This window comes from Mobula hypostoma, chromosome 9 (assembly GCF_963921235.1).
Source record: "Mobula hypostoma chromosome 9, sMobHyp1.1, whole genome shotgun sequence".
NCBI lineage: Eukaryota > Metazoa > Chordata > Chondrichthyes > Myliobatiformes > Myliobatidae > Mobula > Mobula hypostoma.
Genome location: NC_086105.1, coordinates 127,193,141 through 127,217,763, shown reverse-complemented (window position 1 = coordinate 127,217,763; position 24,623 = coordinate 127,193,141). Strand labels below are relative to the sequence as shown.

The following is a 24,623-nucleotide window of genomic DNA, read 5'->3' as shown; positions in this document are numbered from 1 at the left end:
GAGAATCTAACTGAAGTAAACAATATTATGAGGGTCAGAGATAGGATAGAAAGTGAGAAGTTTCCATTTAACAGAGCTGTCTCTAACCAGAGGATAAAGGTATAAGGTAAAGAGTAGGGTATTTATAGGGGAATTAAGAAAGAATTTTTTCACTCAATAGATGGTGGAAATCAGCATATATGGTGGGTGGTGAAGAGAAGTATCACCATACAAATTACTATTTAGATGAGCATCTAAAATGCCATGGCACAGAAGGATATGGGCCAAGAATTGAGAATGGGATTAGTATGGAAAGATATCTGATGGCCAGAACTAAAGGGCCTGTTCTGTGTGACATAACTCATCTCTGTTTCTACAAATTACTTTAAATCTAAGTCCCTTGGTTTTTAACCCCTTTGTCAAAAGAAATATGTTCCTCCTATTTACTTGATCTAGACCGCTCAAAATATCAACATCACAATTAAAGCTTCCCTTCAGTCTACTCTGAACCAAAGAAAACCTTCACGCCTTCTCTAACAGTTTCTCAGGGCAAAACTTCATCAGTTCTGACAAGATCTTTGTAAATTTGCTTTACACCTGCTCTAGTGCAACCACATCTTTCCAGTACTATGATAACTAGAACTTCACACTAGCAAAACTGATTGCTTAAGTTCAAGTTTAATTGTCATTCAATGATATACATGTATACAGCTAAATAAAACATTGTTCCTCTGATGCCAAGATACAAAACACAGTACATACAGTCACACACAGCACACATAGTTACAACAGCAAAAAATGATATTACCAGAGGTCCCTGAGTGCCGTGACTTGAATAGTGATGGTGCATGAGTGGGATGTTGGCCTGGAGCAATGTTTCTGCAAGAACAAATCTGCGCAACTTCCTCACCTTATGCACAAATCTAGAATAGCTTTTATATTCCGTGCCTCAGCACCCAAAGGTAAGCACTCCACATGCTTTCGTAACCGGCCTATTGACCTATACTGCTACCTTCTAAGACGTGTGGATACATTACAACATTGCTCATTTTCTCCACACCACAGTTTCGGTGCTATATGCAAACAATGATCACATTTCCACATTTAAAACTAAAATATAATATTTATTAGAAAGGAAAATAGGACCAGGAGGAGGCCATTAAGCCCTTTGAGCCTGCTTCAACAAAGCTGATCACATATCGCAATACCATACTCTGCTCTCTCCTGATGTCACTTGATAACTTTTGCATAAAAAAATGTACCTACCTCCTAAATCTATTCAGAAACCTAATCTCTACAGCCATCCATGATGGCAAATTTCACAGCTTCACTGCCCTCTATATCTCAATCCAAGTTCATTTGCTTATAACTCAAGTGGCCACTTCTTTAGACACTACAGAAGAAACATCCTTCCCACGGATAGTTTATCTAACTCAGTCAGAATTTTGTAAATTTAAATTTAATCCTCTCTTATTCTCCTCAACTTAAGTGACTGCAAATCTTAGTTGACCTATCTCCTCATATCACATACAGTATTTCCTCATGTAACACAGTAGCGCCATTCCATGAAACAGTCTGGTAAACATCATTGCACTCCCTGTATGTAAGAACATCCTTTCTTAGAAAAGGGTACAAGAAGATCATCATTTCCAAATCTTTCACTATTTAAGTATTGCATTGCTTTTAATTTTTACACATGGATAAAAGCAAGGGATTGCAATGGAAAAAGCAGCCATTGCTTTCTGACAACATACATCAAAGTTGCTGGTGAACGCAGCAGGCCAAGCAGCATCTCTAGGAAGAGGTACAGTCGACGTTTCAGGCCGAGACCCTTCGTCTCGGCCTGAAACGTCGACTGTACCTCTTCCTAGAGATGCTGCTTGGCCTGCTGCGTTCACCAGCAACTTTGATGTATGTTGCTTGAATTTCCAGCATCTGCAGAATTCCTGTTGATTGCTTTCTGACTCTGAGTTAATCTTAGACCCACTGTCCACTCTCCTTTGTCTCAAATGCCTTTATTTTTACCTCACTGACCAGCCTGCCAAAACAATCACGGATGACCTGACTGGAACAAGCAATCCACTTTTATTGACATGGGAGAATCAAAATAATTATCATTGATTCCCTGTAATCCAGCAATTATTTCTCTCTCAAATATCATTAACGACTCAGGAAAGAGTATTCCAGAGATTCACAACCATCAAAAATAAATTCCTTCAATCCAAATTTTAAACATACCTTAAGGCTATTTCCCAGTCTTAAATTTCCCTCACAGCATTTACCTTGTCAAAACCCGCTGAATAATGAGCTGGATTATGTTGAATCCAGCCCCTTGCCTACATATGCCATGTTGAAGTGCTCACCTACATTTATCTTTTACAGATATGGATGGCAGACCGAGGTGCTGTCTGGAGAGCCATCCTGCAGATTGGAGTAGACTCCGATAAACAAAATAGCATTCCTCCAGGCCCAGATCCCTGAATGCTCAGCCTGGTGCTACAAAGGGTTTTAAACTAGTGCGAACACTTTAAAAAAATCTATTCAAATAGGTTTTAAAGTACAAACGTTTGTAAAAACTATTAAAAGTAGGCATATTATGATAGATTGGCACAAGGATGTAGGAAAAATGGAGGGCTGTGTAGGAAGGAAGGGTTAGATTGATCTTAGGTTAGGCTAAAAGGTTGGCACAACATTGTGGGCTGGAAGGCCTGCACTGTGCTGTACCATTTTATGTTCTAAAACTGTACAGAATTAAACTTAATTTTAAGTACCATAAATTTGAAAAATAACAGCATTAAAATACAAATAATTCAAACAAGATTGTTTTTATTTATTTTACTCCAGAGTCCACTGCCCTATACAATCAATCGTGTTACATTTTGTAACTCCCAAAAATAATCAAATGGCTTGTTCCTGTGCTGTACTGTTCTAAGTTCTGTATTCTATAACCCAAACTGAACTACGTAACCAAGGAATGCTTAATCAAACAATATAGTTACAATATTATTCAAATATTACTGAAATATTAAATACACTACAATTCATATATCAGCCATCTCAAGCACAGAGAGGTTGAAAGTGTATTTGCCCCTCTCTATAAAAGTGCTCAACCACATTGATCAATGATGAAATCAGTCAGCTCAGAAAATAGCCAAGTTTTATTACACTGTTTCCCCTGAAACCATGCTATTTGAAGGATCAACAATCAAACAGCTTTCTTTCCCTTCGCTATACGTGACCTTCTACAAAATCACTGTGCCTTTACTGCCATGGTCACTTTCCAGCTTCCTATCCTCAGGATAAGTCCAGATTGTCTCAGCCGATGTCTACCATATCTCTCATTTCGCTGCCCATTGCTGCATTTGAGAGGGAAGCTCAATTAGGCTCCTTACCTTTATGGCTCTATTGGTTGAATTATATCCAAGCCCTACAGCAGAACCTCTCTTTTAAATTTTACCTATGTTGCTAGGTCTTTGCGAAAATGGTTTATTTTGAATCAATAATGAATCTCTTTAAATGGAAAATAAGCTTTTTTCAAAACTACTTTCTGTTAATGGACTTAAATGGCTTTCACTTATCTACATACATACGAACGGTGATTGATAAGTTTGTGGCCTAGGGTAGAAGCAGTCAATTTTAGAAAACCTAGCACATTTATTTTTCAACATAGTCCCCTCCTACATGTACACACTTAGTCCAGCGGTCGTGGAGCATAAGGATCTCTTCTTTGTAGAAGTCGATGAAGGTTATTACCTTCAAACTTTCTGCATAATCACTCAAAGAATCGAACTGCACGTGCATGTAACGAGAGCCGTATATCTCATCTCCTTCTACCTTAGGCCACAAACTTATCAATCACCCCTGCTGTGGACCCTGGAGGTCCAAGACGCCGACTTCTACAAAGAAGGGATCCATATGCTCCACGACCGCTGGACTATGTGTGTAAATGTAGGAGGGGACTATGTTGAAAAATAAATGTGCTAGGTTTTCTAAAATTGACTCCTTCTACCTTAGGCCTCGAACTTATCAATCACCCGTCATATATGCATGTAAGCAGACGTACATTCACCTACATGTACGAAAGCAAAAACATAGCACTGCACGATTTTACCATTGTCACTCCTGAGGAATATATACTAGAAGCCTGTTGTTGGTCTTCAGCATGTACAAGAACCACTTAGTAATTACCAGTTATCAAGTAGACATGGTTTATTGGAAAATGTGATAATATATTTGTAAGAACAGACATATTTTGTTATGTAAAGCACAGCCATTTCCCTCCTGCTCTCCTAAATCTGCATCTTTCAAGCTGACAAGGTCTAATCAATACAAACACATGGATGAGATCATTTAAGATTAACTGCCATTTAGGCTGAAGGTCAACATCTTGCCTTGCTTATGGGAAAGGTAATTAAGAGCTCATATTGCTTCACACTGTTCTTTTGGTACTGAAAAAAACATAATGGGGCATATTAGGACTGTGGAAGTCAAGTAAACAGAGAGAACTAGTTCACAGAAGTGCTAGGTCGGGGTGTCTCTATGTTGTGTAGAAACTGACATTGGTTCTCCGAACACGAGGAAATCTGCAGATGCTGAAAATTCAAGCAACACACACAAATTGCTGGTGGAACGCAGCAGGCCAGGCAGCATCTATAGGAAGAGGTACAGTCGACGTTTCAGGCCGAGACCCTTCGTCAGGACTAACTGAAAGAAGAGATAGTAAGAGATTTGAAAGTGGGAGGGGGAGGGGAGATCCGAAATGATAGGAGAAGACAGGAGGGGCAGGGATGGAGCTATGAGCTGGAAAGTTGATTGGCAAGAAGATACAAGGCTGGAGAAGGGAGAGGATCATGGGACGGGAGAAAGAAAAGGTTCTCCAAAGATGTGTTGCATGTTGTTTTGTGGTCACCATTTAACTCATCTAGTGCAGTCCCGACGTCAGCTCTTAAAATGTTCCACACAATGTGAACGCCATTCTTACAGTTATCAAGTGTTGCTACTGAGTGAATAGTTGCTACATTGAGAGCTTAGGAGAGTTCATTCATGGGATTGGTGTGGTATGGAAAATGATAATGATGAACAATGCTTACAAGAGCCATATTTTTGGTGCAAAGGGGCCACATTCTCCTACGGCACAGCTAGGTGCTCCTATCAGGAGGCTCTATGGGAACATGAGTGCAGCCTGTGAATGTCAGGCCTTTGGGAAAGCTCTAATACTTGCAAAATCTCCATGCCCTCTCTGCCTGCTTCTGTGAACTGAGGGAAGAGTAGATGAAGTTTCCTCTCCTTGATGACAGCAATTGGTGATCACCCTAATGGAAGCACCCAACTTGGCAGCCTAGAATGTTTCTGACGCGAGGAAGGTAAGTGTGACAAGGAGCTCAAACTCATGAGGCTGTCTTTGGAATGGTCACAGATCTCAGCATGGACAAAGCAAGTAATCAATACATTAGTGCTTTAAACAGCACAAATGTACCGTGGAGATCACTCTGACTCGCTGCATCACTGTCTGGTATGGGAAGACTACCGCACAAGATCAAAGAAACTTGTAAAATTAGTCAGCCCCATCATGGTTACTAGCCTCCATAGTATTCAAGACATCTTCAAGGAGCTGGGCCTTAGGAAGGCGATGTCCATTATTAAGAACCACCACCACACAGGACATTTCCCCTTCTCATTGTTACTGTCAGGAAGGAGGTACAGAAGCCTGAACGCACACAGTCAGTGATTCAGGAAGAGCTTCTAAAAACATAGACATAGAAAACATAGAAAATAGGTGCAGGAGTAGGCCACTCGGCCCTTCGAGCCTGCACTGCCATTCAGTATGATCACGGCTGATCATCCAACTCAGAACCCTGTACCAGCCTTCCCTCCATGCCCCCTGATCCCTTTAGCCACAAGGGCCATATCTAACTCCCTCTTAAGTATAGCCAATGAACTGGCCTCAACTGTTTCCTGTGGCAGAGAATTCCACAGATTCACCACTGTCTATGTGAAGAAGTTTTTCCTAATCTCAGTCCTAAAAGGCTTCCCCTTTATCCTCAAACTGTGACCCCTCATTCTGGACTTCCCCAACATCGGGAACAATCTTCCTGCATCTAGCCTGTCCAATCCCTTTAGGATTTTATACGTTTCAATAAGATCCCCCCTCAATCTTCTAAATTCCAACGAATATAAGCCTAGTCGATCCAGTCTTTCATCATATGAAAGTCCTGCCATCCCAAGAATCAATCTGGTGAACCTTCTTTGTACTCCCTCTATGGCAAGGATGTCTTTCCTCAGATTAGGGGACCAAAACTGCACACAATACTCCAGATGTGGTCTCATCAAGGCCTTGTACAACTGCAGTAGTACCTCCCTGCTCCTGTACTCGAATCCTCTTGCTATGAATGCCAGCATACCATTCGCCTTTTTCACCGCCTGCTGTACCTGCATGCCCACTTTCAATGACTGGTGTATAATGACACCCAGGTCTCGTTGCACCTCCCCTTTTCCTAATCGGCCACCATTCAAATAATAATCTGTTTTCCTATTCTTGCCACCAAAGTGGATAACCTCACATTTATCCACATTAAATTGCATCTGCCATGAGTTTGCCCACTCACCTAACCTATCCAAGTCACCCTGCATCCTCTTAGCATCCTCCTCACAGCTAACACTGCCGCCCAGCTCCGTGTCATCCGCAAACTTGGAGATGCTGCATTTAATTCCTTCATCTAAGTCATTAATATATATTGTAAACAACTGGGGTCCCAGCACGGAGCCTTGCGGTACCCCACTAGTCACTGCCTGCCATTCTGAAAAGCTCCCGTTTATTCCCACTCTTTGCTTCCTGTCTGCCAACCAATTCTCTATCCACATCAATACCTTACCCCCAATACCGTGTGCTTTAAGTTTGCACACTAATCTCCTGTGTGGGACCTTGTCAAAAGCCTTTTGAAAATCCAAATATACCACATCCACTGATTCTCCCCTATCCACTCTACTTGTTACATCCTCAAAAAATTCTATGAGATTCGTCAGACATGATTTTCCTTTCACAAATCCATGCTGACTTTGTCCGATGATTTCACCGCTTTCCAAATGTGCTGTTATCACATCTTTGATAACTGACTCTAGCATCTTCTCCACTACCGTTGTTAGGCTAACCAGTCTATAATTCCCTGGTTTCTCTCTCCCTCCTTTTTTAAAAAGTGGGGTTACATTAGCCACCCTCCAATCCTCAGGAACTAGTCCAGAATCTAAAGAGTTTTGAAAAATTATCACTGATGCATCCACTATTTCTTGGGCTACTTCCTTAAGCACACTGGGATGCAGACCATCTGGCCCTGGGGATTTATCTGCCTTTAATCCCTTCAATTTACCTAACACCACTTCCCTACTAACATGTATTTCCCTCAGTTCCTCCACCTCACTGGACCCTCTGTCCCCTACTATTTCTGGAAGATTATTTATGTCCTCCTTAGTGAAGACAGAACCAAAGTAGTTATTTAATTGGTCTGCCATGTCCTTCCTCCCCATAATCAATTCACCTGTTTCTGTCTGTAGGGGACCTACATTCGTCTTAACCAATCTGTTTCTTTTCACATATCTATAAAAGCTTTTATAGTCAGTTTTTATGTTCCCTGCCAGCTTTCTCTCATAATCTTTTTTCCCTTTCCTAATTAAGCCCTTCGTCCTCCTCTGCTGGACTCTGAATTTCTCCCAGTCCTCAGGTGAGCCACTTTTTCTGGCTAATTTGTATGCTTCTTCTTTGGAATTGACACTATCCCTAATTTCCCTTGTCAGCCACGGGTGCACTACCTTCCCTGATTTATTCTTTTGCCAAACTGGGATGAACAATTGTTGTAGTTCATCCATGCAATCTTTAAATGCTTGCCATTGCATATCCACCATCAACCCTTTAAGTGTCATTTGCCAGTCTATCTTAGCTAATTCACGTCTCATACCTTCAAAGTTACCCTTCTTTAAGTTCAGAACCTTTGTTTCTGAATTAACTATGTCACTCTCCATCTTAATGAAGAATTCCAACATATTATAGTCACTCTTACCCAAGGGGCCTTTCATGACAAGATTGCCAATTAACCCTTCCTTATTGCTCAATACCCAGTCTAGAATAGCCTGCTCTCTAGTTGGTTCCTCGACATGTTGGTTCAAAAAACCATCCCACCTACATTCCAAGAAATCCTCTTCCTCAGCACCCTTACCAATTTGGTTCACCCAATCTATATGTAGATTGAGGTCACCCATTATAACTGCTGTTCCTTTATTGCACGCATTTCTAATTTCCTGTTTAATACCATCCCCAACCTCACTACTACTGTTAGGTGGCCTGTACACAACTCCCACCAGCGTTTTCTGCCCCTTAGTGTTATGCAGCTCTACCCATATCGATTCCACATCCTCCCGGCTAATGTCTTTCCTTTCTGTTGCGTTAATCTCCTCTCTAACCAGCAATGCTACCCCACCTCCTTTTCTTTCATGTCTATCCCTCCTGAATATTGAATATCCCTGAATGTTGAGCTCCCATCCTTGGTTACCCTGGAGCCATGTCTCTGTGATCCCAACTATATCATATTCATCAATAACAATCTGCACTTTTAATTCATCCACCTTGTTACGAATGCTCCTTGCATTGACACACAAAGCCTTCAGGCTCGCTTTTACAACACTGTTAGCCTTTATACAATTATGTTGAAAAGTGGCCCTTCCCCTCTGCCATTCGATTTCTACAGGGACATTAAACCCACGAACAGTACCTCACTACATTTTTATTTGGTTTTTTTTGCACTACTTATTTATCATGAATTGCATTGTACTGCTGCCGTAAACTTTACAAGTTTCATGATATATGCCGGTGATAGTAAATCTCATTCCGATTCTGGTTCAATTTAATGGGAAATAAGGTTTGTAAGGTTCGGTATGTTCTGTGCATGAACAAGAAATGTCATCATTCAGACCAGCAGAGTAGTAAATTGCAGTACAAATGGATTTTGCATTTTACTATTGATGTCATTTTTGTCTTGAGGTGAGGTGGGATAGGTTGTGTACATGGTTGCTCTCATCCAGATTAATCAGATTCTCAACTGCACAGCACTTCTTATTTTGAAGTTGAGTGAACAAATATTTCATTCCAATCAGACTGAGAGTCTTCTTGCCTGTTATGGCCTGCTTCTATAAATACACGGCCTTCCTGGATTACAGAAGACCCAATTTATGGAAATCCAGCTTAACACAAATTCTCCCATAAATTTTTAAAGCATTTTTCAAGAGAGTAAAGTTAATTATAGAAATGGAAATATCTTCAGTAGTTATAAAATAGGGCTAGCAAAAAGTTAATTCACAAGACCATCAGTCTTCGAAAAAAAAACTTTTTACCAATAACCTCCCAGCAGTAATTAAACTGATAGGTTGAAAGAGTACAGAAAAAATTTACAAGGATGTTGCCAGGGCTGAAGGACCTGAGTTATAAAGAAAGACTGAACAGGTTAGGGCTTTATTCCTTGGAATCTTTAAGGGGAGATTTGATAGAGGTATACAAAATTATGAGGGGTATAGATAGGGTAAATGCAAGCAGGCTTTTTCCACTGAGTTTGGATGGGAATACAACTAGAGATCAAGGTTTAAGGATGATAGGTGAAAAGTTCTTCATTCAGAGGGTGGTGAGAGTGCAGAACGAGCTGCCAGCTTAAGTGGTGCCAGAAAGTTCGATTTGAATGTTTAAGTGAAGTTGGGATAGGTACATGGATGGCAGTGGTATGGAGGGCAATGGTCGGGTGCAGGTAATCGGGACTAGAAAGTTTAAATGGTTTGGCATGGACTAGATGGGTCAAGAGGCCTGCTTCTATGCTGTGCTTTTCTATGACTCTATGATACATTATCTTTAAGCACTTTAAAGATAAAGTTTAGCTTTAAATGCCATATCTCCATCGAAACGTGCAACAGAAAAGCCGACAAGAAGAAAAATAAACCAGTCCATCATGAATAAAGCCCTCCCAACCATTGAGTACATCTACACAGATCACTATCGCAGGAAAGCAGTATCTATCATCAAGGACCCCTACCATACAGACCATGCTCTCTTCTCAGTACTGCCATAAGAAAATAAAGTAGAGGAGCTTCATGACCCACACCACCAGTTTCAGGATCAGTTATTAACCCTCAACCATCAGGCTCTTGAACCAAAGGGGATAACTTCACTCAACTTCACTTGCTTCATCATGGAAATGTTTCCACAACCTATGGACTCACTTTCAAGGACTCTTCATCTTATGTTCTCATTATTTATTGCTTATTTGTTTATTATTATTTCTTACTTTTTGTATTTACGCAGTTTATTGTCTTTTGCACAGTGGTTGTATGCCCAGTTAGTGCAGTCTTTCATTAATTCTATTATGGTTATTGGATTTATTGAGTATGTCTGCAAAAAATGAATCTCAGGGTTGTATATGGTGACATATATGTACTTCGATAATAAATTTACTTTGAACTTTGAAGTGCTCTGTAAAGCTATTATTATTATATTATTATAGATGTGATTCAGCACAAGTAACCAAGATTAAAATTTCACCCCAATGTATTTTTTTCAATTTAAATATAGGTGTGTATCTCCTTAATACTGCAGGGGAGAGTTAAAGCAAAGGGCAAATAATCATTCCAGGTTACAAAAGATTAGCTTATTTTGTAAGTTTTTTAAAATTTTGATATAGAAATGTACTTTGGACATTGTATGGATTTACTTTAGATCTTGCATAAAGATTTCCCACTAAACACTCTCCATTGCATTTTCCTAAATACAGTTATAAAGATTAACATGATTTAGTTAAGTCTTAAATCAAGATGTCTACACTAATAACTTATGTGTTAATTCCAGACTTCATACTGTAATTTTTTATCCAGCTGCTTCTCAGTACCAAAATCTGTCTTCAATTTTATGTCTGGAATGTAGCCAAAACTATATTCAGTTGACCACCATTGGCTGAATGAAAAATTAAATCATTGCTGATAACACAGTTAAGAAGTTATTCTTCAGGTAATTATTCTGCTGTAAATACAGTCAATGTTTACAGTATTCCAAACAGCATTTGAGGTCAAGATGCCACAGGCTGTATTTAAATCATCTGATGAATGACAGAAGATGAAACACAAAAGCTGGAGAACTGTTACTAACCTGTCGTGACTCCAGCATTGTTAACAGGTTGATGAGAAATGGTCTTGCTAAAAGAACGGCTGTATGACTGAGATTTTTATTTTTATATTTAATTGCCAAGTTACATAAAAAGACATTTTTGAAAATGGAAACGTTTTCTTTGCAAAAAGGTTCAACACCCCAACCACCCTCAAGCACCATTACCCCTTCCTACAATAATGAAGCCTTTCGGCCATGAGAATAGACCTGGTCCTTCAATTATAAATCTCTGCAAATATAACCATTGGATACCGCTAAAACTTCCTCTTAGCACTTTGGGTCTCCCTATTCAACATGTCTAGAAATAAAGTAAATCCAGAATTAGAATTTTAGAACATAGTACGGAATCAATTGATCATTCATATCTTTTGTGAATTGTCAAACAGGTTATTCTAATTGATCGCACTTCCTCATCTTCCCTGTGCCATATACAGTTTGTCATCCCACAGTGCGGTGTTATGCAATTAAGTACACACTATTAACTGTGCAGATGGTGAATATCTATTTCATTTGATGTTTAACTTAATTGCAACAAGAAAAATATACAGAAAGCAGAGCTGTGGATTAAAACAACATCACATACTCCTCAGAAGATTCACAAGTTGATTTATCACAGATGTTTCTGTGTGGAAAAATAATTATCCAATTTGTTGCCGTCCACCTGTATTACTTACCACAGGAATAATTTCCTGATTGAATCTCAGTAATGCTTTACTTTTTCATTTAACCAACAACATGACATTGTTTTGTCCTTTTTTAACCTTGTTTTCTTTTTGTACATATGAATTTCCATTAGATTATTATCATGTTTATATTTCCTTCAAATATGATGGAAAAATGATCACATGGTCATTCCATCAGCATAAGGTAAACATCACAACACACCACTGATGTGAAATCACTTTGAAGAAACCGACCCTTTTTAATCACACTCTATTACCTTCCTTTGTCCTTTAAAATGGTGACAATCTGCTTTAAACTGCAATAACAATGCCTTGTAGAAAAATTGAAATGACCTGAGAATCAACTAGTTTTTTGAAAACTTAAGACCATAAAACATGGGAGCAGAATTAGGCCAATTTTTTCCCATTGAGTCTGCCCCGCCATTCCATCATGGCTGATTTATTATCCTACTCAACCCAATCTTCTGCCTTCTCTTCGTAACCTTTAATGATAGATAGATAGATAGATAGATAGATAGATAGATAGATATACTTTATTAATCCTGAGGGAAATTTGGTTTCATTACAGCCGCACCAACCAAGATTAGAGTGTAAATATAGCAATACAAAAACCACCAACAATCAAACAGCAAAATGCAAACTATGCCAGATGGAAAATAAGTCCAGGACCAGTCTATTGGCTCAGGGTGTCTGACCCTCCACGGGAGGAGCTGCACGTTCGATAGCCACAGGCAGGAACGACCTCCCGTGCTGCCAAGTGTTGTATCACGGTGGAATGTGGCCGAAGTCCAACAGTAAAAAGTTCAATATCCAGTCTGCAAACATGTTCCTCGATTGTAATATGACCCGGATTGCACCATCTGTTGTTAACCTGATCAGTAAGCACCCAACTCCTTTACGCTTACCGCTCTCAGTGCACTTCCGGTCAGGCGGAACGGTATTACCCACCGAACTCCTCTTCTCCATAAGTCTTTGTTGTCTCGACCTGGTCCTCCTTCCTCGACTTTTTGATCCCCCTCTGCATCCTCTGTGTGTTTTCCTCCGGATTTCAGCAGGGGTGTCCGCCGCTCTGCTCGCTAAACCGGCCCGCATTAGCTGGAATATGCAATGCGACCTTGCTTCTGTCCCGCATGTCAGGACGTAACCAATTCCAGCGCTAAAAAAAAACCCAAATAAAACTCTCTGATGCCCTGATTAACCAAGAACCTATCAACCTCCGTCTTAAATACACCCAATGACTTGGCCTGCACAGCTGTCTGTGTAAGACTATAAGACTTGATCACCTTCAATTAGATGCACCACAGGCAACCTTATAATAATCTCCACTTGCACTTCTGGGGACTTGTGCTTTAACTTAAAAACGTGTTCCATGGACTTAACGACTAATGCGGCAACCAGAGAATTGCATCTTTCAGCTGATGATTTCGACTCTGCTAGGAACTATCTGGGTACATTCCAAAAGAAGCTCAAACCCGCAAGAGTGGTAAACAGTTATAAGTGAATAGCCTTGGGAATTCCCAACATTAACCTGGTGAGACAACTTGGAGTCTGGATCAAACGTGGCCCAAGGAATCTGAGGACAATTACCACCATCTCCAATGAATACAAGCCCCTTGACATTTGAAAGAAAACCTAATAATGGCTAGAAAGCAAAAGTTCACCCTTGCTATAGCTAAAATGATTAATCATGAAGTGGCTTGTTAACTTCATCACTGGTCTAGCAAGTCCTGAATGGCATAGCTGCCAAACGTGGGAAATGTAAAAACAAACAAGGAATAATCTACTTGACCCCACCTTCTCCAAATTACCAACAATAGAATTGATTGGAACAACAACCTTCCAGTTCTTGACGAGTAGAAGGCCCATAAAACCATAAGACAGAGCAACAGAATTATGCCATTCGGCCCATCGTGTCTGCACTGCTATTCCGTCATGGCTGATTTATTTTCCCTTTCAACCCCATTCTCCAGCATCCTCCCTGCAACCTTTGATGCCTTTACCTCTCTTTCGGACCTCTTGACACTGAGGATACCGGTGGATTTATGTTATGCCACCGTCAAGGGATGATTCAGACAGTCAGGAATACTCAAAACAATGATTCATGGTATGCTTTCAGTCACTGGCACCTTTAGATTTGGATTCCACCATGATACCTCCAATCCTCTTTTATTTCTTTAGATCAATGAATTAATGCATTTTTGGATTGCTTTGCTCATGATAATTATGGTAATTATAATTAGGTAATTATGGATTACATTCAAGACAGTATTCCCAATATTTGTAACAATATCTCAATAGAATGCTCAAGTATGTAAAAAAGTGTATATTGCTCAGGAAATGGTGCAGCAAGATAGATACTTAATTGTAGAAGTTCCAAGGTAGGCACCAAACAATATAAAAATGAAAAGGAAAGGAACAGTAGGTAAAATAAGTATTTAACTTTCCTTTGGAAATATAGTGACATGATGCTTCAAGATTTTAAGCTATTATCAAAATACGTGATAATTAAATTACTTTGCAGTCTGGGATTGAAGGAGTTTCATTGTTCAGATGTAGTAGGACCGTAAAGACGTACAGTTCTTTCCTGTCACTAAGTAATTATCCCTGCATGGCTAAGAGAAAGAGTAAATAAATCCCGAGAAACAGAGTGGGAAACAGGTAGTAAGGAAATTAAGCTATATATGGAATATACTATCAAGGCACAGAGGTTAAAAGATCACGGGACTGAGGTGGTAATGGACATCACAGGAGTTTGCTTAGACAACTTACTGACAAGGAAACTTAGAGGAATTTGATAATATAAACTTGGATGCATAATCAGCAGGTGTTTAGGCAAATTGATTGCAACTAGTTATTTAGACCAGTTTTGAATAGTCTCATATCTGTACTATTTTAAGATAAGAAAGAGATTGAATCTAAAGACATCTGCCTATTGCAAAAGGCATAAATAATTTCAGCCAACACCTACAATTCAGGACTGTTATGTCCTGAATCCAACAACACTCAAGAAGTTTATACCTTCGGGGACCAAGTATTCACTTTATTGGCTTCCTGCCCTTGGAACTTATTCCCATTCCTGCCATAAATTGTACGTATCTAGAAAATGGATTACAACAATTTGTCTTTTTTCAACATCAACTCCCAAATGTTGAGGCATCTGTAACAAGACAGGATAAGGGAAACAAGTGGAATAACATTGCCTGCAAGTACTACTCCAAACAGCACACCAATCAAAGTAGGTCAAAGTTGAGTGAAGAGCCAATGAAATTGCATCTACTGTGGACCTGGAGCAGAGCCAGGTCACTTCTTAGACAGGAGTTGATATGTTTCATCACAAACCTCTCAAAGTATTTCATCACAGTGGACATAATTGCTACTGGATGATAGTTATTGAGACAGGTTATCACATTCTTCTTAGCAACTGGTATAACTGAAGGCTGCCAAACACGAGGTTAAAGATACCAGTGAACACTCCAGCCTGTTGATCAACACAGATCTTTAGTACTCTTCCAGGTACCCCATCTGGGCCAGATGCTTTCCATTGGGTTCACCTTCCTGAAGCGTGCTCTCAGATCAGCCTCGGAGACTGAAATCACAGGGTTATTAGGGGCTGTAGGAGATTGTGAAGGCTCCTCCATGTTTTGATGGCCAAAACAAACACAGAAGGCATTGAGCTCATCTGGGAGTGAAGCCTTGCTGTCACCTACAGTAGGTTGCTTGCTTTCACTTTGTAAGAGGTGATAGGATTTAAGCTCTGCTGCAGCTGTTGTGCATCCCCCAGTGACCCAGGATTGGTCCTGAATTGTCACTTTGCACATGAGATGGCTTTCCAAAGATGGTACCTGGACCTCTTGTATCTTGGTAGCCAAGTAAGATCTAGCCCTCAGCAGATTGTGGATCTCATTGTTCATTTAGGGCTTCTGGTTGGGGAAGACTGAATGATTTTGTGGGGACACACTTGTCTGTGTCTGTTTTAATAAAGTCTGTGACAATTGTGATGTTTTCATTCAGATCCTCTGACGAGTCCTTGAACACGACTCAGTCCACCAACTCAAAGCAATCCTGTAGCCATTCCTCTGCCTCATGCAATTACTTCTTTGTTGTCCTTATCTCTGGAAACTTGCTCTTTGGCCTCTACTTGTATGCAGGCAGGAGAAGCACAGCCAAATGATCAGATTTCCCGAAATGGGGTCCAGGCATGGAATGGTAGGCACTCCTAATCATAGTATAGCAGTGGTCTAGAACCCCCGGTGCTGCAGGTTATATGCTAATAATAATTGGGCAGAGATTTCTTCAAGCAAGCTTGATTAAAGACCCCGACTATGATTTGAAATGCATCAAGGTGGACAGCTTCTTGGCAAAATGAAAATGAAAGTTTGAATGTTCAAGTCTTCAAGAAGCAGAAGGTAGTACACCAAGTCAGCATTCAAAGATAATTTTTATAACAAGCAATTATCTCTCTACTTCCATTTGGTCAGTTAGTCTCATTTCCACCTAAGTTTGCTGCACCTTTGAGTTCAATATACAGATTAGGCTATATTGGAAAAGTTACGATGGGAGCAGATATACATTAATGATCTTTCAAAAATTAGAAAATCAGCAATGTCCTTTTCATAATGGCAAAACGTGCACATTTCCACAAAATCTATTAAGTACCTTGTTTCCAATTGCTTTTTTCGGTGGGAAATGAAAAGTATTCACTGTAGGGAATTTGGTCCGTAGTCTATTGTGTAGTGCTCTGAATTCAGTATATCTTCTGTACACATTCCATTCATCATCTTTGATCCGGATGTAAACCTGTCATGACACAAAACCAAATGGTGAATAGTCATGTAGGTGCCAATAGAGATAATATTTTGCTACTCAATTACATGCTTTGTAAAAGCACGAAACTGTGTCTTCAATCATAGACAAGCTGTGCACAAGGGAACCAGATGATTTATCACTTCATAGCAGAAAAAACAAGCTGTTATCAAAAACAGCAGTCTGTACTTTGTAATGATCTACACTCTGCAATAGAGTACAGTCATATTCAAGATAATGAAAATCAACATGCAGTGTTGGAGATAGTTTAAAGGTTTTGCATTATCTTCTCAACACAAAAATAATACAAATGGAAAGAAAGGACTAATGATTGTTTAACTTTAAAATTTTTGTTTCACCAAATGGCATTGCATCTCAATACGATATCATCTGTTTTCTGCAATTGAGCATTCTACCTAACAGCAACGTGTTCAAATGAACAATATGAAATTAAAGAGATATCAAAGCTCTAAAATGGCCTGCTTTCATTTCAGAACACAGTGCTGGTCCCTCATATGCCCCAGAACAGGTATTACAGTTAGAGGCAGGAACTACAATGGGGAAATCTGGAAACAAGGGTTTCCTTGAATGCTGATTGATGAGTTTATGGATTTGTTTAACTAGTACATTCCCTGCCATGAACCCTGTCAAACTGAAAGGCTTGGTTGCCCATCGGCTGAGGAAGGATTTGGAACAGACTGTAGCTCAGAAACAGGTAGGCTTACTGAGCATCATGAGTAGAGTGACAACACAGAGAGAGGCAGTCCCGGCATGGGGGCATGGTGGAAGATGGTCAGATGAGATTGTAGAGGTGGAAGAAATCTACTTCTCTTGGTCTAAAATGTATTTGGGATTCTAATGAAGGCTTTTTGTTCTATTATCTACTGTGTTTCCCAAAGCTCAGCCAACCCAGGCTAAAATTGTTAACATGAAGGCATGCAACCTCCCTTTAAAGATTTTAATTACTTACCCTCCCTTTTGAGTGCATGTTAGTCAACTGCTACTTGTTCACCTTCTGTTACAACCAAAGGTAGGTACGGTTTGAGACAACACGGGTCTTGTTTAAGAATTTAAACATTTAACTTTTTACCAAACCAAACCAACTAATTCTGAAGTTAAAATGACATGCATAAAATCTGCCACATGATGAGTGACTGAAGAAATTGTTTAAGTTGCTGTCTGTTACTGAATGTAGCATGTTACACAGGGTATTCCTCAATTTAGAAGACATTTGATTTATGAATACTTTGCTATTACGCCACAGATCCTTAAGATTATGAATCCTCAATTTGCAAATTCACACTATTAGGACAGAGACAGCGATATGAAGTCTAGCAGCCAAAAATAATACCTGTATATTAGCTAGGCACCAAATGCCAATGTGTTTCTGTTGTGCATTGCCTGTGTTATTTTATTATTATATGAGCTCAACTGAATTTAGGAGCATAGTTATAAGACTATAAGATATAGGAGCAGAATTAGGCATTGAGCTCGTCAAGTCTGTTCCACTGTTCCATCATGGTTGATCCTGGATCCCATTCAACCCCATATACCTGTCTTCTCACCATAACCTTTGATGCTCTGACCAATCAGGAAACTGTCAATTTTCACTTTAAATATATCCACAGTCTTAGCCTCTACAGCTGTCTGTTCCAAAACATCCAACAGATTCACTACTCTCTGGCTAAAAAAAATTCCCCCTTACCCCTGTTCTAAAGAGTCACCGCTCAATTTTGAGGCTGTGCCCTCTAGTTCTGGACACCCCCACCACAGGAAACATCCTCTCCACATCCATGTTATCCAGTCCTTTCAACATTTACAACACACTGGAGGAACTCAGCAGGTCGGGCAGCATCCGTGGAAACGATCAGTCAACGTTTCGGGCCGGAACCCTTCGTCAGGACTGAAGAGGGAAGAGGGAGAGGCCCTGTAAAGAAGGTGCGGGGAGGGTGGGAAGGAGAAGGCTGGTAGGTTCCAGGTGAAAAACCAGTCAGGGGAAAGATAAGGGGGTGGGGGAGGGGATAGGCAGGAGAGGTGAAGAAGGAATAGGGGAAAGCACAATGGGTAGTAGAAGGAGGCGGAACCATGAGGGAGGTAGTAGGCAGCTGGGGGAGGGGGCAGAGTGAAATTGGGATAGGGGACGGGAGGGGGAGGGAATTACCGGAAGTTGGAGAATTCAGTGTTCATACCAAGGGGCTGGAGACTACCTAGATGGTATATGAGGTGTTGCCCCTTGGTATGAACATTGAATTCTCCAACTTCCGGTAATTCCCTCCCCCTCCCGTCCCCTATCCCAATTTCACTCTGCCCCCTCCCCCAGCTGCCTACTACCTCCCTCATGGTTCCGCCTCCTTCTACTACCCATTGTGCTTTCCCCTATTCCTTCTTCACCTCTCCTGCCTATCCCCTCCCCCACCCCTTTATTTTCCCCTTACTGGTTTTTCACCTGGAATCTACCAGCCTTCTCCTTCCCACCCTCCCCCCACCTTCTTTAGAGAGCCTCTGCCCCTTCCCTCTTCAGTCCTGACGAAGGGTTCCGGCCCAAAACGTTGACTGATCGTTTCCACGGATGCTGCCTGAACTGCTGAGTTCCTCCAGCGTGTTGTGAGTGTTGCTTTGACCCCAGCATCTGCAGAGTATTTTGTGTTTACCTTTCAATTTTGGTAGGTTTCAATGAGATCCCCCTGCATTCTTCTAAAATCCAATGAGTACAGACCGAAAGCGGTCAAACCCTCCTCATATGTTAATCCCTTCATCCCTAGAATCATAGAAAACCTACAGCATAATACAGGTCCTTCAGCCCACAAAGTTGTGCCAAACATGTCCCTACCTTAGAAAATACTAGGCTTACCTATAGCCTTCTATTTTTCTAAGCTCCATGTACTTATCCAAAAGTCTCTTAAAAAACCCTATCGTATCCGCCTCCACCACCATTGCTGGCAGCCCATTTCACGCACTCACCATTCCCTGAGTAAAAAGCATACCCCTGACATCTCCTCTGTACCTACTTCCCCAGCACCTTAAACCTGTGTCCTCTTGTGGCAACCATTTCATCTCTGGGAAAAAGCCTCTGACTATCCACAGGATCAATGCCTCTCATCATCTTATGTAGGGGTCCCCAAGCTTTTTTGCAACGCGGACCGGTTTATTATTGACAATATCCTTGCAGACCAGCCAACTCGAGGGGGTAGGGTTGCCAACGGACAAGAGTAGCAATCAAATACGTTGTGTTTACCCAGAGAAAGACTACAATGACCATGAAGCCTTGCACCGGCACCAGTGCGCATGTGTGACCTGCGCACGCGTGTACCTGCCGATTTTTTTTCTGCAAATCGTTCTTGGCGATTCTGTTCGTTGGGGGGGGGGTGTTAATCACGACCGGAATATAGGTGATAAGTGGTTAATACACTCAATTTCGTTTCTAAAAGAGTTTATCTAACAAATTTAATATTAAACACACAAGGCATATTTTCCTCGCATGAATATAGTGATAACTCAATTATCAGGGGAGGACAGGGGAGCTTGAAGCAAGTGTTTAACAAACTTCCAGTAGAAGTAGTAGAGGCAGGTTCGATATTATCATTTAAAGAAAAATTGGACAGGTATATGGACAGGAAAGGAATGGAGGGTTATGGGCTGAGTGCAGGTCGGTGGGACTAGGTGAGAGTAGCGTTCGTCATGGACTAGAAGGGCTGAGATGGCCTGTTTCCGTGCTGTAATTATTGTATGGTTATATAAGTCACTTATAAGTCAATAGCATCATAACATTTTAAGTAACATTTGGATATTAAACATACAGCACATATTTTCCCCGTATGAACATATAAAATCATTGCAACACACCAATATTGCTGAATCAGTGGGAGCCCTGGGCTTGCTTTCCTGCAAGAAGACGGTCCCGTCGAGGGGTGATGGGAGACAGCGATACTCGAAGGGGGTTCCTTATGTCCAGTCTATTCTGCGATTTAGTTTTTGTTGCATTCATTGCAGAGATATGTTGGAAATGGAAGCAACGTTTTCAGTGCTTTCGTGGCTATCTCAGGATATTTAGCCTTGACTTTGATCCAGAATGCCAGCAGAGATGTTATGACAAACATACTTTTCAGCCCGCCGTCATTTGCGAGCTCGAGGAGTTGATCTTCTTCCCGCGCTGACATGGATGACGTGCGGGTAATGACCTCGCGTGCGTTCAAGCTCAACAGTGGGCGTGACAGGGAATGAGGAAAGGTGCAGCCAACATATCGCCAAATCATATCGTTTCCTTGCGGCCCAGTAGCATGTGCTTTGTGGCCCGGTGGTTGGGGACCGCTGATCTTATACACCTCTATCAGGTCACCTCTCATCCTCCATCACTCTAAGGAGAAAAGGCCAAGTTCGCTCAACCTATTCTCATGAGGCATGCTCCTCAATCCAGGCAACATCCTTGTAAATTTCCTCTGCACCCTTTCTACGGCTTTCACTTCCTTCCTGTAGTGAGGCGACCAGAACTGAGCACAATACTCCAAGTGGGGTCTGACCAGGGTCCTATATAGCTGCAACATTACCTCTCGGCTCCTAAATTCAATTCCACGATTGATGAAGGCCGATACACCGTACGCCTTCTTAACCACAGAGTCAACCTGCGCAGCTGCTTTGAGCGTCCTATGGACTTGGACCCCAAGATCCCTCTGATCCTCCACCCTGCCAAGAGTCTTACAATTAATACTATATTCTGCCATCATATTTGACCTACCAAAATGAACCACTTCACACTTACCTGGGTTGAACTTCATCTGCCACTTCTCAGCCCAGTTTTGCATCCTATCAATACCCCGCTGTAACCTCTGACAGCCCTCCACACTATCCACAACACCTCCAACCTTTGTGTCATCAGCAAACTTACTAACCCATCCCTCCACTTCCTTATCCAGGTCATTTATAAAAATCACAAAGAGTAAAGGTCCCAGAACAGATCCCTGAGGCACTCCACTGGTGACAGACCTCCATGCAGAATATGACCCGTCTACAACCACTCTTTACCTTCTGTGGGCAAGCCAGTTCTAGATCCACAAAGCAATATCACCTTGGATCCCATGCCTCCTTACTTTCTCAATAAGCCTTGCATGGGGTATCTTATCAAATGCCTTGCTGAAATCCATATACACTACATCTACTGATCTTCCTTCATCAATGTGTTTAGTCACATCCTCAAAAAATCCAATCGGGCTCATAAGGCACAACCTGCCCTTGAAAAAGCCATGCTGACTATTCCTAATCATATTATACCTCTCCAAATGTTCATAAATCCTGCCCATCAGGATTTTCTCCATCAACTTAGGTAAGACTCACTGATCTATAATTTCCTGGGCTATCTCTCCTCCCTTTCTTGAATAAAGGAACAACATCCGCAACCCTTCAATCCTCCGGAACCTCTCCCGTCCCCATTGATGATGCAAAGATCATCACCAGAGGCTCAGCAATCTCCTCCCTCGCCTCCCACAGTAGCCTGGGTTACATCTCATCCGGTCCCAGCGACTTATCCAACTTGACGCTTTCCAAAAGCTCCAGCACATCCTCTTTCTTAATATCTACATGCTCAAGCTTTTCAGTCTGCTGCAAGTCATGACAACAATTACCAAGATCCTTTTCCATAGTGAATACTGAAATAGAGTATTCATAAAGTACCTCTGCTATTTCCTCCGGTACCATACATACTTTCCCACTGTCACACTTGATAGGTCCTATTCTTTCACATCTTATCCTCTTGCTCTTGACATACTTGTAGAATGCCTTGAGGTTTTCCTTAATCCTGCCCACCAAGGCCTTCTCATGGCCCCTTCTGGCTCTCCTAATTTCCTTCTTAAACTCCTTCCTATTAGCCTTATAATCTTCTAGATCTCTAACATTACTTAGCTCTCTGAACCTTTTGTAAGCTTTTCTTTTCTTCTTGACTAGATTTATTACATCCTTCGTACACCATGGTTCCTGTACCCTACCATAACTTCTCTGTCTCATGGGAACGTACCTATGCAGAACTCCACACAAATATCCCCTGAACATTTGCCACATTTCTTCTGTACTTTTTCCTGAGAACATCTGTTTCTAATTTAAGCTTCCAATTTCCTGCCTGATAGCCTCATAATTCCCCTTACTCCAATTAAACGCGTTTCTAACTTGTCTGTTCCTATCTCTCTCCAATGCTTCTGTAAAGGAGATAGAATTATGATCACTATCTCCACAATGCTCTCCCACTGAGAGATCTGACACCTGATCAGGTTCATTTCTCAATACCAAATCAAATACAGCTTCTCCTCTTGTAGGCTTAACTATATAAACCTCCTCATAATCATCCTCATAAACCTCCTCTGGACTCTTTCCAGTGACATCCTGTCTGAGATATGGGGCCCAAAACTGTTGACAATACTCCAAGTGCGGCCTGACTAGTGTCTTATAAAGCCTCAGCATTATATCTTCGTTTTTATATTCTATTCTCCTTGAAATGAATGCAAACATTGCATTTGCCTTCCTTACCATAGACTCAACCTGTAAATTAACCTTCCGGGAATCTTGCATGAGGACTCCTAAGTCCCTTTGCACCTCTGATGTTTGAAATTTTCTCCCCATTTAGATAACAGTCTGCCCTTTTGTTCCTTTTACCAAAATGCATTATCAAACATTTCCCAACACTATGCATTCTACCACTTTTTTGCCCATTCTTCTAATTTGTCTCAGTCCTTCTGTAACTGCATTGCTTCCTCAGCACTATCTACCCCTCCACCTATCTTCATATTATCTGCAAACTTTGTCACGAAGCCATCAATTCCATTGTCTAAATCTCTGACAAGCAACGTGAAAAGTAGGGGTCCCAATCCCTGAAGAACACCACTAGTCACTGGCAGCCAACCAGAAAAGGTCCCCTTTGTTCCCACTTGCTGCCTCCTGCTTTTCAGCCATTCTTCTAATATTGCCAGTATCTTTCACGCAAGACCATGGGATTTTATCATGTTACGCAACCTCATGTGTGGCATGTTATCAAATGCCTCCTAAAGTCCAGGTACAGACATCCACTACTTCTTCTCTGTCCACCCTGCTTTGTACTTCCTCCAAGAACTCTAACAGATTTGTCAGGCAAGATTCCCCTTTACAGAAATCATGCTGACTTTGACTTATGTTATTATTAGTCCTCAAGTTATTATTGTTATTATTAGTCCGCGACTTCCTAACCGGAAGGCCACAATCTATGCGGATTTGTGATAACATATCCTCCTTGCTGACAATCAATGCTGGCGCACCTCAGGGGTGTGTGCTTAGCCCGCTGCTCTACTCTCTATGTACACATAACTGTGTGGCTAGGCATAACTCAAATACCATCTATAAGTTTGCTGACGATACAACCATTGTTGATAGAATCTCAGGTGGTGACAAGAGGGCGTACAGAAATGAGATATGCCAACTAGTGGAATGGTGCTGCAGCAATAACATGGCACTCAACGTCAGTAAGACAAAAGAGCTGATTGTGGACTTCAGGAAGGGTAAGACAAAGGAACACATACCAATCCTCATAGAGTGGAAAGAGTGAGCAGCTTCGAGTTCCTGGCTGCCTGGATGTCAAGATCTCTGAGGATCTAACTTGGTCCCAACATATTGAAGTAGTTATAAACAACGCAAGACAGCGGCTATACTTTATTAGGAGTTTGAAGAGATTTGGCGTGTCAACAAATACACGAAAAAACTTCCATAGTTGTACTGTGGAGAGCATTCTGACAGGCTGCATCACTGCCTGGTATGGAGGGGCTACTGCACAGGACCAAAATAAGCTGCAGAAGGTTGTAAACTTGTCAGCTCCATCTTGGGTATTAGCCTACAAAGTACCCAGGACACCTTTAGGGAGCAGTGTCTCAGAAAGGCAGCAACCATTATTAAGGACCTCTAAGAGGGATCTTGCGGTCTGAGTCCATAGGACACTCAAAGCTGCTACGCAGGTTGGCTCT

At 41.3% G+C, this 24,623-nt stretch overlaps 1 protein-coding gene across 1 annotated transcript in view; it reads right to left on the bottom strand.

Annotated features, from left to right (window-relative positions):
• Window positions 1-24,623, bottom strand: part of snx29 (sorting nexin 29) — a 581,542-nt gene that overhangs the window by 93,218 nt on the left and 463,701 nt on the right. Inside the window, exon 19 of the mRNA XM_063059095.1 lies at window positions 16,507-16,647. Within this exon, the coding sequence (XP_062915165.1) occupies window positions 16,507-16,647 (141 nt within the window). The remainder of the gene's footprint in view (window positions 1-16,506; window positions 16,648-24,623) is intronic.